At 43.5% G+C, this 25,441-nt stretch overlaps 1 protein-coding gene across 3 annotated transcripts; it reads left to right on the top strand.

The window, feature by feature from the left end:
• Positions 1–286: 286 nt before the first annotated feature.
• pax3b (paired box 3b) lies at positions 287–25,192 on the top strand. Of its 3 annotated transcripts, none has more exons than XM_062386831.1 (9): positions 287–685; positions 1,225–1,460; positions 1,720–1,846; positions 2,121–2,264; positions 15,132–15,331; positions 15,928–16,093; positions 16,714–16,922; positions 19,776–20,055; positions 24,409–25,192. In XM_062386831.1, exons 1-9 carry the CDS (start codon positions 601–603, stop codon positions 24,441–24,443), a joined length of 1,482 nt encoding a protein of 493 aa, XP_062242815.1. In that variant the 5' UTR covers positions 287–600; the 3' UTR covers positions 24,444–25,192. The 3 variants fall into 3 exon arrangements, with proteins under 3 accessions (XP_062242815.1, XP_062242814.1, XP_062242816.1); XM_062386830.1 differs by having other exon boundaries at positions 1,717–1,846; XM_062386832.1 differs by having other exon boundaries at positions 1,717–1,846; positions 19,776–20,060.
• The last annotated feature ends 249 nt before the right edge of the window (positions 25,193–25,441 follow it).

Here is a 25,441-nt window from a genome sequence, read left to right as displayed (position 1 = left end):
ATGTCTTCACAGTGGTTCATTCAGTTCACGGTTGGATCAGTGATGGGACAGAACAAGGTGGGACTCCTCTGCGTCTCCAGATGAATTCACGTCCCTGTCCCGTTCCGTGCTAGCGGACCCGTGACAGCTTCCCCGATTGGACCAAAGTTTTCAGCCTCGGCCAATCCCCGCGCCAGACAGCGTGCCGGGCACACCCGCGCAGCCAATCAGTGGCGTGAGCGCTGACCGGGGGAGAGAGAAGAGCCGAGCTGCTTGTGACTGTTTCTCCTCATTTGAACCGGTGTCAACAAACAACAACAACAGCCCCTCGTCCCTGCAGCGCCTCGACCACCACCAACCCTCACATTAACACCACTCAGACAGTAACTCTGCTGAACATCCAGGAATCTGACCTTTCTCCCACCCGAGTCACATCTGGACTCCTGGCCGTCCCGGAACGCTGGTGCTCGGCTGCAGCCCGGTTGCGGCTAACCGTCACCCAGGCTAACCGAGGCTAACCTTCAGGGAGACTTCTCCACGGGCCGAGGCGCGTTTCTGTCTTCCTGCGGAGGAGCCGGTGCTTGGAGCAGCAGCCTCCCCGTCAGGAGTGGTGGAGGAGGTATGACTGCGTTGGCGGGGTCAATATCCATGATGATGCGACCCACGCTGGCTCAGAACTACCCCCGCAGCGGCTTCCCACTGGAAGGTAACGCATCACACTGCCACGGGGAGCGGCTGGAGGTGCACACAGGACACTGGAGTGAGAAGACCCTTTTTTACCACAGACCTTTCTTCCAGTGTCGTACTGCGTAAAACACAGGCTATATTACTATATATATTATATAGATGTATAGCAATTATCAAGAGTAAAATATTAACTTGACTTTTAGCTGACATATTTCATTATTTAGTCATAATTCTACTTACTATTATTACTTTCATAACTAACTCATTGTCCATACTTTTGTTTTCTCTTTTACAACAATTTGAGTGTAGTTCAAGCTACTTTTAGCAAACTTTTCTGCTGCGTGTTTGCAATTATTATGCTATTAACAAAATGTTTTGTATTGTTAGAAATAATTTTACAATTTCCCTGGGATAGTTTTACAACTGCACCGTTTTAATGAGAACATACTGTTTGTCAGCCATTTTATTCAATACATCAATATTTTTGCATGTCAGTTAAAAAGTTCTGGATCACTGTGGAGACATTGAGAGATTCTAATTATATTTTGGTTCAAATAGTGTCCACTCCACTGGGTCAAGGCCGAGTCAACCAGCTCGGAGGGGTGTTCATCAATGGAAGGCCTCTGCCCAACCACATCCGACATAAGATCGTGGAGATGGCCCACCACGGCATCAGGCCGTGCGTCATCTCCCGGCAGCTCCGGGTTTCCCACGGCTGCGTGTCCAAAATCCTGTGTCGGTACCAGGAGACGGGCTCCATCAGACCCGGGGCCATAGGAGGCAGCAAGCCCAAGGTAAAGATCCCGAGAGCGGGGCATAGCAGCACAGGCTCCCGTAGACCAGGGATGATAAAGCTTTAACCCTCGAACCATCAGAGGCTGTGTTTTATTACTTATTATATTTTACTTTCATTTACCTTTCAATACAACCCCATGTAGTGATACATATAAAACAGCAACCTGTTAAAATAAGTCACAACACTCTGTTTGCATTGTGCCCCAAGGGCCCCATCCAAGTGAATAAACAGTGTAACTTCTCTAACCCTTGAAGCAGGGAACAACACCGGACGTGGACAAGAGAATCGAGGATTACAAGCGGGAAAACCCGGGTATGTTTAGCTGGGAGATTCGGGATAAATTACTGAAGGATGGGATATGTGACCGCAACAACGTGCCTTCAGGTAAAAAGGGCAGAAATTACTGGATATTCACATTATTATTATTATTATTATTATTATTATTATAATATTATTTTACGACTTAATACTTCAAATACAAATTATATCAGTTCTTATAACTTTCTTTCCATTCAAAACTTCTTACAAATTTCTTTCAGTATTTCAATTTGCAGACGTTTTTAGTTATCTGTTTATGTTATGTTCTGTCAGTTTGTGGATTTCGTTGCCATTAAATATGTATATTGATATCCTTCTTATCACTTTTTGACCTTCACAGTGAGCTCAATCAGTCGCATCATGCGGAGTAAGTTTGGGGTTAAAGGCGATGAGGAGGAGGATGAGGATGAGATCGAGAGGAAGGAGTTGGAGGACCACGACCGCAGGGCCAAACACAGCATCGAAGGCATCCTGGGAGACAGATGTGAGTGAAAACTCCTCAGGTCGTTGTTGACGCTGAATACGTAGAAGTAGAAAAAAGAAAGTTGTCTGTTAACTCTAACTGGAGTTCTTTTCTTTGCATGCCCATGACCTCAACGTGTGTAAACACACACTCTCGAGCCCTGTCTGATCAGATCTATTCTCAGCGAGTTCATGTGATTTTTATTTAGTGTTCAATGCTAAAGTGTCTGTGCTGAGGGAAGCCCCGGTGAAGTGAGAATTTAACAGCCGTCATGTTCATGTTTAATCTGCAGCTGGTGTGGTTTCCAGTGGATTAAATTATGGAGCAACACAATCCCGTTTTGCAGAAACAGGAGGGATCAATAAAACGCACCTCCAACCTGTTGAATGCTTTTGAGCTGAGTTTAAAGTGGAGAAGCTTTTATTTGATAGTACAAACCAGGAGTATGTGAAGTTTTAGCGTGCTGTAAACTTGTTTCATGGGGGTGGAGAGTGTGTGTCTTCCTTTGTTAGGAATTCTTTATCGACCATATCTCTCCCGCTAATGGTTTTCCCATGAGGCCATACCGTAAATCAAACAGCAGGTGATGACCCTGCATGTGCGGGAAAAGTATGTGTGTGTGTGTGTGTGTGTGTGTGTTCAGAAGTCTTGTAAGTGTGGACATAAGTATGCATGTATATATTTTAAAAGCTATTTTATTCTCCCGAATAAGCAAATTGCAGAGATAAGGTGTTGTAAATTCTTCCTCTAATATGTAAGTGTAATGCCTTAATGAATTATAGAAACATAGTTCACATTGCTCTGAGCCAGTTGGCTGGACATTATTTTTATGCAACAAATCGATTTTTATTAGTGTCTCCAACGGCAGTGTGCACTATAAAACATCGACCACCTGTACAAGCCACGTTATTCAGTCTCACGTTCAGTCTGCGCAGCCTGAAACCAAGGGGAAATATTTAAAATGACTTAGATAAGTTGCCTTTAATGCAATTTAGATTATATTTCCAGTGGATTCAAACGAAGAGGAATAGAATGATACATTCTGATGTGATTTGAAATAAGTGTCACTATTCCATTTATATTTAAATTTTAGGAAAATTAAATTCCTGCCAACAAAATAATATGGTAATTTTGCAGTGTAGGCGCAAGCAATACTTTTTTTTATAGTTTCAGTGTAAGATTTCTGAGGTATCAGGGGCCAGAGAATAAAACCATTACATATGCTCCTCATTCTCCTCACAGACAGTAGCTATAAGTGGAGCTGTGGACTCGTTGCTCCTCAGCTACATTAAAGCTCGAATTAGCCCGTTTTAATGTCATTTCCTCATTTTTAACCTACGTCATTAGAGTGGAAATCTGTCCTGCTGGTACTTTCAAAATTATTACAGCTTCCTCAACGGGCACATACATCTTTTCTTAAACAAACACGAACAGGCTGTGGCCTCATCAGAGAGTTTGGCATCAGATAATAAACTGCGCTGACAACGACACCGTTTTAGTCGATTAAACCAATTTAAATGTTTTTACGTTTTACCCGGGAAAACGACATTATTCTTAATAACTCGTGGTGTCGGTGTGTGACAGGCAGCCAAATAATTCCAGGGAAAAACACTGGAGGGGATGGAGGTTGGGACAGCTCAGGCTGGAGATGTTAGAAAGAAAATTAAGAAAAATAAAATAAATGTTTTATAGTTTAAAACTGGCTGAATGGTCAATTAATAAGACAGCACTGCGTGTCCAACACTGGCACCAAAGTTTAAACACACGCACAAATGAAATATTCAAATGAGTTCCATCGTTTTCCTTTCACTTTTTTAAAAGAGTTTAAGCAGGGAAATGTCAACATGCGTTCCAGGCTCCTCTGTGACACTGTCTCCATCTCTGTGTCCGTGAAAGAGCGCAGGAGAGACAAAGGACAAAATGTCCCCCAGATGAGTTGATCAAACATTTGTTCAACGGTTTCCATCTCCGGACAAAGACACGCCTCGCGCGCACAACGGGACGCTCACGGATGAACTTGGGAGACAAAAGCGCGTGAGTCCATTTGGGGCTCACGCTTGGGCTGCGCGCGGACAAAAGGCCAGCTTGGAAACAGCTTTGGCCGCCGCGAAAAGAAGAAGGAGAAGAAGAAGGCAACCTGTTTATAATTCAGTCCGAGGGGAGGGGAGGGGAGAGTAGGGCAGAGGAGAGCTCCGCCACAGAAAAGCTCGACAAAACACATTATGAGGGCCGCAATGAAGGATGAATTATTCAGGGAGCGGCCTGGCACGGCAAGGTTAAGAGGGCTGTCCATGCAGCACAGAAAATGGCCGTTTTCACCTACAAAATGTTCCCCTTTTGGGGTCGCGCAAAGAACGCGACTGCCATTCACGGTGACAATGGAGGCCTCTGAAATCCATTCACGCAGCGCTCAGGGATGCGCGCCCGCATCCAAAACCTGCGCACACGCGGCTGTGCAGGCTGCGCAATGAAAGTGCTCTCCTCGGATTTCAGATGGGCCATTTTATAAAGTAACAAACTGTGTGGCGTGGTGATTGAGAGGGTGCACGTGCGTTTTTTAAGAAAAGGGATTAAAAAATGACACATAACTAACATATAAGTCCATAAGAAACATTTTAGGTCGCCAAAACAAGATATAACTTGTGTAATAGCTTATAATAAGAAGAAGTGACACTGCAAAGTACACACGTTCAATTTGCAGTGGTTATATGGTTTTCCTGACGTCAGAAAACTGTGCGTAATTTTCTATCACCATCGTTATAAAATGGAAAAATAAACAAAGTCGGATTGAGTGGTATTTGATTGAGTTTGGTGGCTGTGGTTGTCATAATATTCAGACTATAATTGTCCAAAGAGACTAAGTGAATGACGAATAGCACCATGCCATCTCCAGTCTCGAACTCATTCGCCATGATGCTTTGATGAGGACCGGCCCGTGCCCCCGCGGACATTAATAATGTCTTCTAAATGATGTCGATATTGTGCTATGTCACATTTAGCTAATGACGAAGGGAGTGTATTACAGAGTGTTTGCGGTGAATAGGGACCAATGTTCTCCCCGGAGAGCCCCGGTCTGGCCCGGAGCGCATGCTTGACAATGGGGGCCCCGGCCACCCGTCCTGAGCTGCGCACAGCTCCGAACAGCCTTCCCCTCCCGCTCCTCCTTCTCCAACTCTTGCTCCCCCAAATCTCTTCAAGCAGATTAAATCGACTCTTTTATTTCATCTCACTTTCATCTGGAGAGCAACACCGCCCCTCTCCCTCTGTTTCCTATTCTTCCTCTCTGTTTCTCTCAGCCTGCGGCGCACTAGTCGTTTAATATCTGGGCTGCGTCCTCCGGAGCGCACAAAGGAAAGTCAGTGCTGCTCCGCAAAGTTTCTAATTAAGTTCTTTATTAACCTTCTGCCTGGTTGATTAACAATATATTTGTGTTATAATTATAATATGTGAGGCCCATAGAAATCCCATGTCTGGTCATTATAGGTAAAGAAATAGTTTTCACTGTCTGCATTGGAACAAGGCATGTAACTTTTCAAAACAAGACATTTTAAGTCGATTTATCATGTCAACAAAAAATAATTCACACCAAACTATCAAAGTCAAATCTTAAATTTGATTCGGTATTCGAATTGTAATGCAATATCAAACCAACATTTCTATGCCCTGTTTTTCTATGACCTGTTGCTTATCCCTGATTGGTAGCAGCTTGTTTGAGTGGTGGCTTTAGTGCATTAATATTTGCAGTTACGTGTCAGAGGTGAGAGTTAATTGGAATTGTAAAAAAAAGTCATGTTAACACAGAATGTTATTAATAATAAATATTGAATGACAAGTATTAATACAGTTCTAATCCAAGGCCTTATTTTTTGTAAATTATAAATATAAACCTAAACACATTTTCCCCCAAATCCCTGTGCAATAAGTAAATATGAGTTAAAGTCCATACTCATAAATATACCCTCCAACTTCTTCTTCTCTTCTCCATTTTCTATCAAATATTTATGTATTTGGCAGTAACGTTAGCCCTCCAGGCCTGTGGCTGAGCTGTACCAAAATCCCAGCGTCATAGTAATTAACCCTGGAGACAAAGTTAATGATTAAAACAGTCACAGTGCCCCCCCCCCCCCCACACACACACACACCCCCTGCCTCTCCCCTCTCCCTCCTCCATGCTCCACATTTTCACAGTGTATCTTTTAGGGTCCATACTTCGTTAGGTGAAATTAACCAGATAATACAGAGGAGCCTTGTTGAGGGCCGACACACACACGCATGTGTACACGCTCACATTCACACTCACACACACACGCACACACACACACACACACACACACACACACACACACACACACACACACACACACACACACACACACACACACACACATTCCATGCACTCTGCAATACAAACAGTCAAAGGGATAACTTTATATGGTGAAAGGGGATCCTGGAAAGGGCTAATTGAATAAGCCCGGGATCTTTGAAAAACCCCTACCATGGTGAGCGCAGTCATCATGTCATAATTAGGTTTATTGAGGTGCATTCCTTCAATCTGCCTCCATTCTCCCGGCCTCATTGTATCCACGGCCCAGGCCAACGACTGGGGGACAAAAGGGAACCGTGAGCAGACAATACATGAAAGAGCCATAAAGATTTAGTTGGCTTTGTCGCAGAAACGGAGCAGGACTTTGTTTGTGTAAATAATGCGAGTGAATGAAGAACTTTGGGTCTCTCTGCCACTTGGGGTGAAGGATGGCGTGCTGCAAATGCAACATGTGGGCACACACTGGATGAGTGCCAGGCCCATGACGTAGTAGAGGAAAGGAGAGGAGGAAAGAGGAGATGGGAACAGGAAAGAGGAGATGAGAGGAGGAAAGAGAGGATTGAGGGGAGAGGAGTGAAGGAGCAGAGATGGAGGCGGAGAAGGTGGAGTGTGTGTTTGGTGTTTGCAGAGGCCATTGAGCTGAGGTTGACTTTTCACTTTGTACTTGAGCTGTTTGTAGTTGTTATCTGAACAACAGGGAAACGTGAATTCGCTTGACCGCTCACTGACAAAAAACATTTCTACAAGATAAAAACAATTGCAAGTGATACTTGACATGTTTTACTGTTGGGTATAAGTACCTGTTTTTGCACATTAAATTAAAATCATGGAAGATGCTCCCCAACACACAGGCTAAAATATTTTAAAGGCATTACTTTAGCTGATGAGTTAATTAATTGATAAGTTGATGGACAGAAAAGTAAAGGTCAGCCATTTCAGTATCAGTTTGGTCATCCTGTGTTTCAGGCTCACTATAATGAGGATTTGGTGTTTTTATCTGTCATCATATTTGGTTTTTCCAGTTTTGGTCGGACAGAACAAGACGGATGACGTCACCTTGGACTAGAACATTTTATTTTTGAATGTTTTTTCAGTTCTCTTGCATGTTAGACACCAAACAATTAACCAGATAATCGAGACAATAATCAGCGGATGTACTGAGAATGAAAATAATTGTTAGTCGCAACAGCCTCAGTAATTTGCCAGTTGCTGTTTCTGTCTCGTCAAATGTGACAAAGACGGAACCAATAAGGTCTTGATGGACCCTATAATAGCTATTGGCTATTACTGGCCTATAAGCTGAGTGTCTGGTGAAGAGGGCTCTGTCTGTCCGTTGAAAGAATGAATGTATCACTCAGTGAGTCCCTGGGCACAAGGGCAAAGGGGGGCACGAGGGCCAAGTGGTGAGCACCAAATCACTCTCCTCTACCCTGGGGCTCTCTCCGTCTCTCTGTCCCTTTCGCCTCTTCCCGCACTCCTCCCTCTCCTGTGAGCTTTTTTCTAATAAGCCCATGCATGATGACTATTCAAGCATGAAAACATAGTTATCTGCAAATGAATGGCTGCTCTATGCTTCATTAAAGCCTCTTTTTCCTTTCACACTCTTATTGTGACCCTCTGATATCAATTCAAAGGGCAATTAATGAATGCACACCAACTTTGAAGTCAGGGTGATTTCTGAGTGGGAGGGGAGGGGGGGCGCTTGTGTGTGCGTGTGTGCATGTGTGTATGGTGGTTGGAGGGGGCAGGGGGCAGGGGGTATTTGGGGTATTCCCCCCTTCAAGACCCCGAACTAGCGCCCCAGCCTTCACCCGTGATGGACTAGCCACATTGAGCTGCGGCGAGCGAGCCCCAAAGACGGTTTGAAGGGAGTGAAAGAGTGAAAAGGCCCGCCGAAGGTCAAGTAGAATGGCTCGCCTTAGAATAAGGCCCCTCTTTATCTGCTGCAAGTATGCACAACAGCTGGGGGAGGGGGGCAAGAGGGGAGAGAGGTTGTTTTTTAATGTGCATGAGTGTGTTTGTGTGTGTTTGTGAGAAAGTACGAAAGAATGTGAGTGTGAGTGCTTTTTCTCCTCTCGTACATTTTGTGTGTTTGGGAGCGTGATTGTTTTTAATGTCTGTGTATGTCATTGTGTGCGTGTACTTGGGGTTAGGGTCGAGTGTCAAAGTTTGCGGAGGCCAGCCAGAGGCCAGTAAATGCAGCATCTACGCTGCTGATGGGGGACAGGCAGCTGTCAATCACCTGACTGATGAGGCCTGACTTTCTTTTAGAGCTTTGTTAACTAATTAGACGAGAAGGCTTTGTGTGCCACAAGGGAAAAGAGGCTTTAAATGTGTGTTAATGCCGTCGTCGTGCCATGTGCACACTCTCAGACAGGAAAGCACCAAAGAGGCGCAGAAATGCTGGCATCTCATAGATGAATGTTGTACAAATAATTGTATAGGTCTTCGGGTTTTACAATGTCAGCTGTAAAATGCAGTGTGCGATGAGAGTCATCAGTTTTGCTCAGGTTCTTTGAATGAATGTACCGCTCTGTAGAATTCAATCACAGGTATTTCCTTCTTCTATTTTGGATTCACTGCCAAACCAGTTCCTCATTCATGTTTACCATCTGAAAGTTCATGTACAATCACTCCTCACTCATTCAAAATGAATGCACTCTTACACATTAAACATTACTGCTATTCTGAATGTTCCACTAAATCTTGTTATTGGTGCATCTTTGTAAATTATCTAAGGTAAATTGCACCGGTTCAAATTCTTCACTGCTCAGTACCTTTGAGCGTGACTGTAATATTCAAAGGGAAGCGCGTCACAGACAGTTGCGGTGGTGTGTGCATATGGACTGTGGAAGATTAATAGCTGCTGTTGTTCGTAGAGGCAACCTGACAGTGCCAGGGAGAGGATGAAGCCGTCAAACCTCCTCACTGTCAAAAAAAAGAATGAAAGTGAACCTGTTCACAGCTCACCTTGTTGGATCTCAGCATGTTCCCTACTGGCTGGAGCTGGTCGTCATTCTCCACTTTAAAAAGACAGAGAAAAAGAAGTGCAGGGTCACAGGGCCGCAGCGGGCCGCTGTCCCCCAGCGCTGCACAGGAAACAGGGTTAGAAACACATTTAGCTACAAATGACAGGTACTCACCCCCCCCCCCCCTCACATTTACAACTTGTCATGTAATTTTTTTTTTCACCATAACAAGGCAGTGATTAACGACACATGGTTGCTCACACGTGGCAACACACATCGTTTTTTTTGTTTGTTATAGTTTTTACACTCACATTCTAACAGACAGACAGACACACACCCACATAACTCTGGCACACTCATTTACAGGACAGCTGTGAAGGTTGAAACTCCTTCTTAGCAAGTCAAGTGAGTTTGACTTGACCCACACACTCTCACACACACACACATTTTCTTTCTTAACCCACCAGAAAGAGTCGCAGATGGGTCCATAAGCTGTCAGTAAAGCCATTATTCGGGCCAGCATCTGCCTGCCTTGACTTCTATATACTGTTTAATGCAGTCGGCCAGTCACTTAGTCCCCTGGCTCCTGAAAAGGAGCAGCATGGTCGGCCCGCCCAAATAAATGCTGCGTTTGTCTCCTCTGCCTTTTGTTTTGTGTTTTTTTGAGAGGGGTAGGTGGAGAGAGACTAAGGGCGGGGAGGGGGCAAATGTGTCAGAGGCTCAATTTACCCTCACTATTAACCAAAGCCTCAGAAGAGTTACTGGGATGTCCGAAGAGGGGTGTAAATAGTCCACATATGGTCAGTTAATTCCCCCAAGTCCCAAAATCCAAGTTTGACATATCCCCTTTCCCTCACTCTCTCTGGCTCTCACGCACACATGCATACATTCTCAATATGTACTGTCTCCGCGGACTTATTTAAGCCTTTGTGTCCCCATCCAACTGCGACCGCCCCCCCTCCCCCCTTTGAATTAAAAAATCTGCAATGCCAAAGTCTTTCCAACAGTCTGCTTCAGCTGAACCCTTCTCCTGGTTTTTCTCTTCCTTGGGATGGCGTTGCCCAGCGGGAGCCATTTTGGGCTTTCTTGGCTGCGGAGAGGTTGTTTTGGCTTGGAGTCCCGTGCACTGTGTGCCTCTCAGGGCTTCAGTTTGGTTAAATTAAACAGTTTTCTTTTCTCCTCTTACCCTGCTTCCACCCACCCCCACCAACTGCTCGTCTCTTATTTTGTGGCTTAATGCTTCTCAGCTCCCGGGCCATCTTGCAGAGGCTGCTTTTTGTCCTACTTAGATAATTTTACCCTTTTAAGGCTCATATTTTCTCATATTTCGATGAGCTGACAACAGCCGGGACCAGGTCTGCAGCCCCCCGCTCCTTTAAGTTGAGGTGGAGCAAAAGTATACAGAGAGAAGTCAAGTGTTTATGGGGGCTATAAATACAGCGTTTTAAGATATAGCATGTATATACAGGCAGGGAGCGATATGAGGTTTAGAGTGGATAATTTGATTGGCCAAGGCTATTTGGCGGTGCCAAATCGATGTGATCAGATCTTAGGGATAGCGAGGCGATGACGGCAAACGGGGCACTCTGAAACCACAGGTTTACGAGGCTGAAAAAGATCCGGGAGGCAAGGGAAAGGTTTCACCCCCATCTCTCCTCTTAATCCTGCTATTTTTTGTCTCAGTAAGAGAGGTAATATACAGTAGAACCTGATGCTGATTTGACTTTATGCATCATCATCACAAATATCATTTTGGATAGTGTTGTTCATTGGTTTGTGCTTGATCACACTTAGAGGCATGTGAGCAAGTTAATGCATGCTAGAGTGGAGATGCCTCAGGGCTGACAAGTTTGGTCACATGGGCTTGAAGGACTGGGGTCTTTGGGTGTCCTCAACATACACACTAAAGCAGCAGGCTGCTCTGGTGTTTTATTTCTATTGAAACAATTTGGTGAATTCAAATTTGAAATGTGTCAGAACGTCTGTTACCCATAACCAAAAGAAATATTTTTACTATCTGAAAGTCACACTGAAAGTTTTCTTTAGTGTGGAGATTACATGTAACATGTTGGACCCATGCCCAGTGTTTGCTCACCAAAGCAGCAGATTTTTTTCACTTGTTTGATATCTACATGTCATAAAGTATATTTCATTTGGAACCAGACACTGTTCATGCAGACTACAATAATCTTGCACTAAAGGGCTGCTAAGTCAGTATGGTTTTATAAGGTTGTGAAGTATGCTCAATGTGTCTAACTAAATTATTAAAAAGTAGATTAAATTAAAAGGTTAAGTTTGCAATGCAAACACTTACTTGCTTACATATATATACTGTATATAAATTCAAAATATTCAGGTGAAATGACAACTTATCTGACTGATTGCAAGAAGGATTTTTACAGAATATTACAAACAGGTATGTGGAGCTGAAAAGTCATGGAGATATTAAGAAAAGAAACATACAGGTTTTAAGTCTTTTAGAGGAAGTGAAGAAGAGGAGAAGAGAGTGAATATATCATTGAGAACGCACCTAACCCTTTCACCTCAACTAGTGTTCATGCATAAAGGGCGCACAAACTGTGATTATACTACGCCTCCGCCAACAACAACAACAAAAACACAGATGCCCAGACAGACTATCCCCATGGGTACATTTACATCCACAACAACAGCCCCGGTTGCCCCTCTCTACTGCCCTTCCCACCCCCTCAGGTGCTCTTACAGTTCCCTCTGGAGGAAGGGGGTGGTTTTTAGGGGGGAGGGGGGAGGAAGGGGGTAGAATGCCCCCCGGCTGTGCCCCCCATCTACCCCCCACCCCTCTCAGCCCTCTGCAGAACCTCTTTATGCCCCCCACCCCCTCCTCGGCTCCCCCATGGGGCAGGTGACAGCCCTCCACTGTGAAGGGCCGAGGGAGCCATGACGGATTCCACAGATGGAGCGTGGAAATCGCCGGCAAAGACCTCAGCTCTGTGGAGCAACAAAGAGCCGAGAGTCAGAGAGAGAAATATGGGTGGAAAAGAGAGGGATGGGGAGACAAAGAGCGGGTGAGGCAGGAGGAGGGAGGGGAGGGTGGTGCTTGTTTAAGATGGGTGGTGTGACAAAGTGCAAAAAGTGTGTTTGTCGGGAAAAGTAACGAGTTGATAGTGTTAGACGGGGGACATGTGCAAAGTCGGACGGCTCCCCCTGTTTTCTGAACGCTGATAGCTGCTTTTTATCACCTTATGTTTTAGATGTCCGCCACATGATTTGCAGTCTTGAAATAATCATGTTGCACTGGCCGAGCTTCCCCACAGACATTGTTATCGTTTCATTCCATCATCTTATCTTGTTGTATCTCAACATCAAGAGATGTAGCGAGGTGGAGTGAAACAAATGAGCCCACTTGATTCCTCCATAAAGGATCTGATTCAGGATTTTATCACGACCAGACTCCCGAGACTTCGTAGGTGCCACTCTGTCGCTTCTTTTGAAAACTTCTGGAAGCCCCGGTAGCAGTCATAACCGATAGGTAATTCCAAAGTGATTAAGGATTTTGCCGGGCGCTTCAGCTTTCCCAGGGCCCAAATCCCTGTGAAATGCTGAGGAACGTGCATGCTGCTAAAGTCGCAGGGGGAGAGAGTAAGCATTCCTCGCAGCCCTACTCTATGCAGGAATAGGGGGGGGAGGCTCAAAAAGGCCTCATCTCTTGTTTTTCAGCCATCCTGTCCAAAAAAGCCCTACACTCCACACCCCAAATTCCTTTTCACCTTCTGAAACATGAGCCAAATAAAGCATTTGTTATTTGAGTCGTTGTCGCCCACAAAGGCTGATTGGTTTAGTCACTGCATGTTTTTCCACCAGTGATGAGGAAACAGTTTGTACAAAGTTGCAAAAACAGCTGATGAAAATGAAAATCAAAACCTCTATGGTCATTTTGTGTTTTGTGGCGTGTCTTGAATTCTAAACCCACACACAGGTTGCTTAAGAGTGCGCAATCTATGTGTGCAAAATTGCAAGATATTCAACAAAGGCTTAAGGCAACATCTCCATTTATCTCGCTCCCCCCATTGAAAATATTTTACTTTTTGCCTTCCTCATGCTTGAATGTTTCTTTACCAATTTGCTCCTAATGCATGTTAAGTTGACTCCCACTGCTATGTGTTGCGAGGAGAAAATCGCTGAAGGGGGAGAGAGGATCAGTTTCACATGAGGGGCCCTGAGCTATTTGGATTCTCTTGTATTTTATTGTTGCTTCTGAGGGGGAACTAATACAGTGTTGCACACAAAACTTCCCCAATGCTGAGGGGGAATTAATTAAGTGTAACACAAAAAGTGGGGCGCTTTGGCCTTGGTGAACTTAGAAGAGAGCCAATGGAGTGTTTGAAGTAGTGAGTTAAAAACCGAACTGCTGGTTTATAGAACATAGAGCACAATAGTATTAATACTGATCCGAGACAGAGATGAAGAGCAGAAATACAAAAGCTGTCAGGGCTCATGACATCACAGAGGTTCAGTCAGGCTGAACATCCCAGTTGATGAAAAGTCAGTGGACATTTGTATATATCTTAAATTCAAGGTATTGGTTCAGCTGGTGCTGGAAGATTAGGTGCTTAATAAAATAACCAACAGAAAGTCAATCAACAGCAATTTGTAGTTTTTTTGTTTTATAACTTAATAATAATAATAACACAAATCTTAATATTGTGTTACAGCTTCTCAAATGTGATTATTTGCAGTTATTTCTCATTTAATGAAATAGAAAATTTAATGAGTTTGGGGAATGAACTTTGACTTGATGTCTGAAGTTCCTTTCTTCTGTTCTGTCTTACACTTGACAAATTAATCACCAATCAATTAACTGACAATTGAGTAAAATGGTCATAATTGGTCAAAGATGAGATTTTGTATCCAAAGATAATTACACACACACGCACACACACACACACACACACACACACACACACACACACACACACACACACACACACACACACACACACACACACACACACACACACACACACACACTCAAAGAATGGCCCCTGGATCCAAATTAGCCTTTTGTGTGGCTTTTAGTCCACCAGTCCTCCTGTGGTGCCTTGGGAATCTTGTCCAGTGGGATTATTCCTTAGGCTTGGAATATTCCTCCTGAATGGAGGTCTGTTTGGCTACAAGACCATGAGGAAGACTGATGGTGCCCGGGTGTGTGTGTGTGTGTGTGTGTGTGTGTGTGTGTGTGTGAGTGTGTGTGTGTGTGTATGTTTCTGTGTGGGTGTGAAGAAAGGAAAAAAAAAGCTCCTTTCCATAGGAGGGTTAGGTCAAAACAAAACAGCTTGCATTTCACAATTATGCTAAATACTCAATATGATGCCTCCTTGTCTCCTTGTTAATTTACACTTAAAATCCGATTTTGGTTTATAGCATATATCTCTTTAACTTGATTCCAAAGGTGAGTGACACTACTGAATATGTTGATTGGAAATACTCGTAGAGTTTTTGAAAGCAACATCATTTGAGAGATGGACTGCGTCAACCTTTACCAAATGAAATATGTCACATTAGGAGGAAAACTCATCCAGACCCTGTCTATCTTTTCCTTCTCCCGCGTTGTAACAGCGAGTCACTCAGACGAGGGTTCGGACGTGGAGTCGGAGCCTGATCTGCCACTGAAGAGGAAGCAGCGGCGCAGTCGGACCACCTTCACCGCAGAGCAGCTGGAGGAGCTGGAGAGGGCCTTCGAGAGGACACACTACCCCGACATCTACACCAGGGAGGAGCTCGCCCAGAGGGCCAAGCTCACAGAGGCCAGAGTGCAGGTACGAGAGGACACCTACATGAAGACTGTCAGTGTCACAGTCTGACACAATGTCAGATATACAGGAACTCATGCTGATGCTTGTTGAACAAAAGATCATTTTGATAAGATCAAGGGTCGTGATTATTGACTTAACCACAAACCAGAACCATGAAAAGTTAAATCATAAAAATAACACAAACTAACACACACACACACACACACACACACACACACTCACACACACACACACACCTCACATCCCCTGCTCCCAGGGGCCCAGTTGGAACTATTCTTTTTTCTGATCTAGAGTCCAGTAAACTCTCCTCCACAGGCTCCATATGGGAAGTGTAAGCAAGCCCAGCATGAGCTCCATACCATATGGACACGGCATGTCACTCACACACTCAGTGCAACCAGCCATGACACACACAATACACACACACTAACACACACACAACCTTTTCGCACATCACTGTCTTCAGCCTCACACCCAGAAAGAACTGTGAGAGTAATCACTCTTCCTGTGTATGGATGATTGTGTGTGTGTGTGTGTGTAGTCCAATGAGAATTACTTGACACACACTGATCAAACATCTTCATTATCATGTTTTCTAGGTGTGGTTCAGCAACAGGCGGGCAAGATGGAGGAAGCAGGCAGGAGCCAATCAACTGATGGCATTTAATCACCTGATCCCAGGGGGTTTCCCTCCTTCAGCCATGTCCAGTATCCCTCCCTACCAGCTCTCTGACAGCCCCTATCCCGCCTCATCTATAGCACAAGGTAGGGCTCACACTCAGTTCATTAATATTGTTAATGTTATTATTGTTGTTGAGGGATCACATAAAACATTATTTATATAAATCATATTTCTCTTTATGAGTTTGTGGAGAGAGCAAGCTTTGTTCATAGCTTGTTGACAATGCCTTCTTTATTTTATACAGTTTTTTTTCATTGTCAGGTTTTAGTGCAGTTTCAGTTAATTGCGATGAAACTGTGAATGTATGTTACAGAGTAAAGGTCTAAGTTGCTTTTATTATTTTAGATGTTTGCACTTTTTGAATTTCTTCCCTAAAAATTTATATTTTTAAATCATACAAATAATATTTTGCTCGAAGTATTTTTTTTATTACATTACCATTATTTCTTAAAACTGTGAATTTCATTCTTTGAAATTAATATATTGTAGAACACTCCGTGAATTAACTTTCATGTTTTATGTTTTGAACAGACATGTGATCAAATTTATATTTATACTCAATATCTTCTACTGACTTCAACACAGTAACATTCCTTCCACTAGTTTTAATTCTCCCAATACTTAGCAGTTATGTTTTCCAACTTTCCACAAACAAACCTTGAAAGCGTTCTAACTTTACCCATGATGCCTTTGTTTGTGTCAGAGCCGCCCAGCACGGTGCATCGGCCACAGCCTCTGCCTCCCTCCTCGGGCCACCAGGCCTCTGGACCCGGAGGACAGGGGGACGGAGGCTCTGCCTACTGCCTCGCCTCAGGACGCCACTCCTTCTCAGGCTACTCCGACAGCTATGTGGGCCCCGGAGGTCCGGCCAATCCCATGAACCCCTCCTTAGGAAATGGCCTTTCTCCACAGGTGAGGCTACATATGTGTGTTTGACGTGTTAAATCAAATGGGGATTTAGCTCATAAAGTATAAGCTCCAATAATTGAATAAAATAAAAATAATTTTGTGTTGCAATTAAGAATCTTTTCCTTTGCAAATTTTAAGAGGAAGTCTGTTGAGACTGTGATTTTATAAAATTTACAAATAGTCTTAAAAATCTTAATCCTAAAAATATATATTTTAATTGAGAACTTATATTCAATCGATATTGAAAAGTTAATTTGATTCAAAGGATTTAAGTTTGTCAGATCTGCAATTAGGCAGGAAAAGAACTGTGTTTGACTGAACATGTCTCTGGAGCCTTTGAGACAGTTTGACATGCCACACCAAAGCTGGAAAGAATTTGGAAATGATTTCAAAGACTGAAGCTGTTTGATGTATTCAAGATTTATATCATCAGTCACGCTATTTCATAATATATCAGCTTTAAGATTTTAAACACGTGTTTAGATAATGTTTCTCCCCGGTGTAGAGAACATACACAAACATACTCATTGCTCACGGATTCATTGACTCGCCCACTTTACACCACAAACTCGGCAGAGGTGGAGGACGGCTTCACTCACTCTAGATGCCTCTTGAAGTACAGAGGCCAATTGACCGTATGACAAATGAGAAGTGAAAAGACAATTACAGACAATTATCCCGGCATGAAGTCCCAAGGTCTCCGCACCTAGGCAGAGGGTAGCGCAGAGGAGACAGACGAGTTAGAGATCCTAACAGGCAGAAAATGAGATTTCAGCCGGCCACAGTCGGACTTCTCCGAGAACAGGCCACAGCAGTGCAGAGACACACTCACACTTGCGCGGATACACACATGCTCGCAGGTTCACAAATTTACAGACACACACTCGCGGTGTAGATAATTGATCAACTCCATGACATTTTAAGGATCAGTTAAGGATTTTGCAACATCTTTTACACAAATATTACATGACATGGTTGAGCAGCATTTCTAAGTCTGCTTCAACCCTCTGTTTAGATTGGAAGATCGATTACTGTATTTTTTTATTATTCGAAATAAAGTAGAGATACGAGTTACTAAGGGAAATATTTGTTCATACTAGCTTTTAATTATTTAATCCTTGGTTGTGTGAGTTTGGGGGAAAAGTGTGTGTTATCAGTGGATCTCACCAAACCTCTTGTCATGCTTTTGCTTTGGTTCAAAGGATAACCATCCTACTTGTTTTCGATCACACAGTGATATACTGCGTCATGCATATAACATATAACACTAAATGTACACACAGTCCATCCCAGTCAACCCCGGGGGAACCTTCTCGTGATTGCATTCTTAAAATGTGTGCCTCAACATTCCTCCATGTGAAAACAGAGGTTCTAATTTATTTGTATATATTTCATATGCCGGAGAAGGAATGTCCTGCCTCAGATGTCGCACCCCCCCTCTTCTGGTCCCGACATTCTCTGCTAAATCCTGGACGCTGTGATTTAGGCCTCTGGCAATGACAGCGCTCCAATATGAAACACCGTTGATGGAACCATCTCAGGAGGCAGGGAGAGGCATAGGAGAGACAGAGGGAAAATGGGTAGAGGAGGTTAAAGAGCAACAACACAAAAGTCACCCAACGCGAGTCCGTTGTTAGTTGAAGGGACACGTATCCGTGCTCCTCGTGGCGTGTTGCAGCCTCGTTTTATCCCCGCTCTCTCTCGCTTTAGACCGAAACCTCCAAACGCAGGTTAATTTTTTAGGAAAATGTTACTTGGCATGGGAGGAAACACAGCTCCCTCTCCCAAATCAACACAGACTCCTCCATTCACCTCCCCTACTTGGGAAATGATTTAAGCAGGACCATGTGTGTATGTGGATGTAGAATAATATGTCACTTAGAGGGTCGAGAGGATCCAAAGAGCAGTGTACCTGCTTCTTATTAGTACAAATGGAGGAGCCTTGAGGCCTTTGCTCTGTTGGGAAGGAGGTGGGATATGATACATATTGAGGTGGCAGGTTATGTTAGAATTACTCTCATAAGTAATAAAGCCAGTTTCAATTCCTTATTAATGGTTTCTGCTGAGCACGAGCGAAAGGTACATTCAGTTAGCGTTGAGGGGGGGTGGTCGGGGGGGGGGGGGTTGTCGGTGGTATTGCGTCTGTTTTGATCCCACTTGAAACACTTTGCCCCACGGCTCTTTCCATTCTCCTCTGGTTGAGGAATATTCACCCAAATTCGATTATCTGGTCGCTAATAAAGACCAGGTCAAGAGCTAACGGATTTCTGAAACTGCAAACCCATTCCGGGGCTGAACCAGACCAGAGCTCACACAAACCTTTTTTCTCTTATGTTATCTATGTCGACATATCTCTGTCGGAGATAAGCTGTTATCTTGTGCCATGGGTTTCTTGGAGCAGTGTCAAAAAGGAATTGTAGAATAAGTGGAGCAGTGGATCTGAGACAAATTGCTTAATTCTTCCTCTCTGGTGCTATCTCTGTCTGGGACAGGCTCGCTGGGAGCCTTTTGATGTCTGCGACTGGGGGATTTCCTATGTGTGTCTGAGTGTGTGTTTGTCTTGCCGTCTGATACACATGTCAATGTTTGTTCGCTAAAAGTGACAGATTTAAAATATGATAAGTCCTTGTCAGAAACTACAAACACAATAGAAAACGTGTCTTGGACATGTGGTGCTCTATCTCTCTAGTCTTATCTGTAAAGAAAATGTTGTCCTTATTAACAGCCTAGTGTTGGGGTTGGGGAGAATCCCTGTAGTTATCAAACATCCGAATTGTTTTGATGAAATTTACCCTGTATCTTATAATTTTTATGTAATAATGTAATAATAACTTTCCTTTCCTCTTCTCCCGTCAGGTGATGGGTCTGCTGAACCCAGGCGGCGTGCCACATCAGCCCCAAAGTGACTACGCCATCTCACCTCTGACCGGCGGCCTCGAGCCCCCTGCCGGCATGTCTGCCAGCTGCAGCCAGCGCATGGACCACATCAAGGGCCTGGAGGGTCTAACCAGCGTTCCGTCCATGTCCGCTCTGCCCTCCCTGCCCAGCTCCCAGTCCTACTGCCCCCCCTCCTACAGCTCACCGGGCTACACTGTCGACCACGTCGCGTCCTACCAGTATGGCCAGTACGGACAAAGTAAGGTCAATAGACTTCACCTTATTATTCTCACCTTTTACCTCTACACCTGGACACTCGCATTAGCCAATTTAACTGCTATACACCTTGTATTTTTGAAAATTTGCCTGTCACAGGGCTTAGAGATAATATGACCAAAAAAACAACAAAGCCACATGATTTCTTTTCTGAAGATCTTTGACCGTGAGGAATTTCAAAATCGGAACATTTTGCTTGTACAAACCGATCTGCTCTTATTGTGACCTTTCACCTATTTTCAGTAAAAGAGTTTAATTTGTTAATTTTTTTGATAAGGACATTTTGAAAAGTTCATTTTCATCTGTTGACCCTTGCCAGCTTTTAAAAGGCAACTTGAAATAAAATAAAACAACCTATCTTTATATAATTACAAATATTTAAGGATAATTCCTGTGAATTATAAATACCAAATTAACCCCCCAAAAAACATGATTAAAACACTACACCCGATAAAAACAAGCCAATAACCCAGGATCGAAATACATTATAACAATCAAGATATATATCAGTGCAACACTGAGATACAATACAAAGCCACAGATACAGATGTAAACTAAATGACTTAAGATACAGTGGAATGATAACACTTTATAACATAAGTTTGATTTGCTTGAAGCCACATCTTAACTTTGTATTTAAAGGTCAAATGTATACGATTTAGGTGAAAGGGATCTATAGGCAGAAATGAAATCCTAGTGATGAATTGTTGATTTCTTTACCTTAGAATGTGTCGGTAGTGGTTACCCTCTACGGAGGCTGCCATGTTTTTTACTTTAACCAAAACTGGACATACTAAACACCTTTTGAGTTTTTTATGACAAGTTAAGGCTCCCACAGTTTCTCTGTCATGTTTGGAGGGGGAGGGTGAGGTGAGGGGTGGTCAGCTGCAACATCCAACTTCACCACTAGATATCATTACATTTTACAAACTGAACCTTTGAAGGTTAGATAACTATTGTTTCTTAAACCAGCAGGTAAAATATTCTGATAGTTGGTATTTCTGGCTAAGATGACTGTCTGCCCAAACTTCCTATGCATGTGCACAGTCTCCCATGCCCTTGTTGCCCTACCACTACTGTCCCTCTGCATTATAAACTGACTCAGTGGGGGAGTCGCGAGGCCATGTAAAACCCTGAGGCAGGCAGATATTTAAAACATGTTTAAATAACATAGATTGTATTTTCTTACTATGTGACAGTGAGAAGAGAAGGTATGAACCAAATCCACCAATCTTGTATATGATTATCGGGCACTCTGTTAGTGTAGCGGTCCCCGACCCTGTAACCTCTAGCTTCCAATGACTGGAGGTAAAAAGCAGCTGTACATGCAACATAGGTAGCTGCGGTACAGCTTGTTAAACAGAGCCAACATTTGTCCGGGTCCAATCATGCAGTCTCAAGTGTTGGGGTTAATTGTGCGGATCTGATTCCACCTCTGAAGCAGTGGGGCCGATGCTGATACTGAACTCTGCGGTCAGGTTCAATGTCGAGTCAGCTCCCATCAGGGTAACTTGTAGCTGCAGTGGTGTCTGATCGCCCTCCTCAGACTGTTGCCCTCAGAGAGTACTTTGCTGTCCAGCATTGAGAGGCTCTTTTCACTTTACATTACTGTTACTTTAAGGGTTAAAATCAACTTCAAACAAATCTCTGTCTAACTTTGGAAGCAACATCGTTCTCTGGCCCCGCGTGATTACAGTGGCCACCGTTTCCAATTTTGGTCTGCAGGGGGTTGACCAATCAGGCTCATCCACTGACCTTGTGGCAACCTCGAGACAAGCGGGCCCTTCAAAGAGCTTGGAAATGGTCCATTGAGTCTGGCTGCATGTAGCTCCGTGGGGCGGCAGGTATCAAGTGAATATCTAACTTAATATCCGAGAGCAGCAAATGTCTAATGAAATATCTCGGTCAAATATCTCAAAGTGGACAGAAACAAAGAATTAGAGTGACACACATGAAAACCAACTAGCATGTGGCATTGTGCATGTACACGCAAAGGCTGAAAGCCAGCCACCGGGACAGCACATGCACTCAGCGTACACCTCCACAGCGTTACAAGACGGAGCAGTCCATCTTGATGTGATTAATCAGTGCGACTGGATAGCTGGTGTGCTGTTGGCTGTGGAGCAGCAGAGGAAAGGTCCTTTCTGGGGGTGGACGGATCCTAATAGCCTGTGGCAGGGCAGCTATTAGAAACAGGTGCTAGGACTGAGGTCAGCTGGGGAAGCAGCGCTGCTGCTCCAGGTTTCAGTGCAGAGTAAGAAACTGGTCCACACTGCTGCAGACGTTGATGTCATGTAGCTTTAACTGGACGGCCTCATATAAATCACTAATGTTAATGAATAAAACACTTATTTGCAGTTTTTTAGGCACCACTGTGCTGCGAAGGAGATGAGTCACCTGTATGTCAGTGTGGCAAATACCCCAGGGTATTTCTTTCTGAGGTTTTTTTTACCAGTTCAGCCATGCTGGCAATTCCAGCTCCAGTAAGCAGGAACATAGATCACATCACTTATTGTGCATCAGAGAAAAGACCTGATAACTGGTCACAGAAGAACATGGCTTTTTTTGTAGCTTTTCTTCAAATTTGGTACAAATACACATTTGGTAAAAATCTTTACTTGAACTTGGACTTCATTTTGAGAACCCAAATCAAAGGTCAATGTCATAGTGACCTCACATCCCTGTGATTGGGATATATTTGGACTGCAAATAGGAGATTTCATAACATCTAGTACAATTCACCTGGACTCACTGATTAGATTTTGGTGGTCAAAGGTCAAGGACACGGTGACTTCAGAAACATGTTTTTGGCTTCTCGAATGTTATATCTCAAGACTGCTCGACGGATTTTCTTCAACATTTGATAAGTTGTCACTTGGACTAAGGTTTCTAATTAATTTTCAGTGGTCAAAGGTCACAGTGACTTTATACAGAGAAATATGTACAAGGAAACTGCACTGGTTGGCTGAGGCATACAACCGCAGTGGGGTAATTCTAGTTCAGCTTATGTGTTTTTTCCAAAAGGAAGCTCTTTCCTTTCAAGGGCCTTTTTAATTTGAATCCTTAAACTGCAACAGTCAATTTAATAAAGGGCTGCTCAGAGAGATTCTAACGTCAGTGTATGTCTCCTCAAAATGTGAAAATCCCAAGGAACTCGAGCAGAGGAAGTTTATTGTAGTTTGGGTTTGTTGTTCATTGTAGCTCAATGATTTCTTAATGTTTGTTGTCAGGCACATCAACTGGTTCCACCTTAAATAGCTTTACAAATATATTCAGTTCCTTTTATTTACTTTTCATGTCCTGAATCCTCTCGTGAAATGCCTGAAGGAGTTTTGCGGATTCAACATGCTCAGATGTTGCTCTTTTGCAGAGTAGGGAAATGCATGCATGGCTTGCAAAGACAGAAACACCTCCTTTGTATCAAACTCTGCAGTCAATCGGTCCCCACATACAAAAATGGTTAGTTGGGCAGGTCTGGATATGTCTTTTGTTTCATCACAGGCCAAAGAGAAAATGGGAAATATTTCCCAATGTCGCTTAGGTGTTTTTCAGTATCTTGTGTAATACTCAGTACTTTGTTTGGTTTCTGCAGCTTCGCATAGGAGGGACTCCTTCACAAATTCTCCTCCTGAATGAGGTTTCAGCCTATTATCTATTTGCTCCCTTTTCCGCAAAACTTGCCTGCGTTATATTGTCTCTGTCAGATTCTGGTCTTGTGAAAGCACACAAAGATGCAAATGTCCCACGATCCACTAAAAAACACAAATACCAACAAAGAAGAAAGAACATAAATGCATTGTGCTTCACAAACAAATACAGCAGCTTTATACGTACGAAAGTCACATTATATCACGTGTCATTTCAATGTGATGTGCTGAGGAACTTTTTACAAATATCCCCCTCCACAACAGCAGGTGGCGCTATGAGTTGATTGAACAGTAACTGCCAGCCACTGGTTGTGATACAATGTAGGATCTACTGTATATAAAGTTATCTACAGAGAATATAATATGTCCTCTATTCTACAGCATTAACGGGATAAAATGTTCTTCCAGTTTGTATTATCTCTGACTAATTGCAGATTTTAACTTGTATTTACTTTGAGCGTCTTCACAGTTCTGTTCTCACGTCTCCCTCCATTGACCTTACACCCCAAACCACTGTTAGCACATGCTATGCTAACAATAGCCATATGTTCGCGGAATGGCACACTAAAACACATGCGTGGAATTTATTACAGCCATATCTCATCTTTTATCATCCTTCCATCATTCCTTATTTCAAAAAACCCTTCACTGGTAATAATTTAACAATTTTTTCATCCTTTGTTTTACAGGTGCCCTTCCTTATCTGAGGCCTGAGATCACCTGATCAGAAGCTTCGGACATTTGTGTGTACAGCCATGGAAGCCATGAATAAATCTGGACCAAACTTTTTACTGCCATTTACCAAGACTTTGTTCTCCACTGTTGGACTTTGCATGATTAATTCCCGGTGGAGAAATGGACAAAGACAAAAAAGCAAAGAAGGGACCACAAGATGGAATATCAGACCAAAAACTGTTGATGGAATGTGAACTTTGCTGCATCATTATAGTCGATGAGCAGCAGAGATGTCAGGGACCATCGACAGCGACCAAACTCCATCTGTGGACTGCAGGGGTCTTTGCAAGGACAGCAGACCTAAATCTATCGAAGGAACATGTTTACATATCTTAGGGCCACATCAGTTCGTATGAAATTCCACGTATCTCCGACTTAATCCCTGAATTGTATCTGCTGAAGGGCCAATAGAAAAGGGCTTTGTTGATTTTATTGCATTTATTTGAGATCTCTGCATCCCACTCATGGAGATGAATTCCAGAGAGAAAGAAAACAAAAAAACAAATCTGTGGGTTTTATTGTATCTGAAACTCTAATGTACACCACATCTGTACTGCAGAGATAGAGTTCATTCAAACATTCCTCCTAACCCCCTCCCTCCCCCGCTGTCTCCCTCTCTCCTCTCTGTCCTTCTTTCTCATTGATGTTTCGGACGGTGAGACGAGGATTCCTTGGCCTTTTGTAGTTTTTAGAGAGGAGCTCGGAGAAGGTCAGGAGGTGACTTTAGGGAAAGTGACAGATGAGAGAGCAGTGGAGGGCGGCGGCGGAGAAGTGGCTGTAAAGGCCTGGGTGGGGGATAGGCAAGATCGATCACAAGGGTTGAAAAAAAAAGAGAAAGAAAACCCTTTAAAGATCCTCTCCTGGTGAGAAAAAGCCACCAGGTCACAAGTCACGACCGAGAGACACTTGAGAGACGGAGAGAGTTTAGACTAAAGACGGCCACTCTCCCAGCTGACTAGACGTGCAATATCATGTATCTCAGAGTCA

The sequence above is a fragment of the Platichthys flesus genome, chromosome 4, assembly GCF_949316205.1.
Source record: "Platichthys flesus chromosome 4, fPlaFle2.1, whole genome shotgun sequence".
Taxonomy (NCBI): domain Eukaryota; kingdom Metazoa; phylum Chordata; class Actinopteri; order Pleuronectiformes; family Pleuronectidae; genus Platichthys; species Platichthys flesus.
This window is presented reverse-complemented; position numbering and strand designations above follow the sequence as displayed.

Bases quoted from the DNA above. Each gene is read 5' to 3' on its own strand.
- pax3b (XM_062386830.1), top strand. From the start codon at position 601: ATGACTGCGTTGGCGGGGTCAATATCCATGATGATGCGACCCACGCTG. The intron at 1,847-2,120 runs GTAAAAAGGGCA...TGACCTTCACAG, and splicing joins CCGCAACAACGTGCCTTCAG to TGAGCTCAATCAGTCGCATC. The intron at 16,094-16,713 runs GTAGGGCTCACA...TGTTTGTGTCAG, and splicing joins CGCCTCATCTATAGCACAAG to AGCCGCCCAGCACGGTGCAT.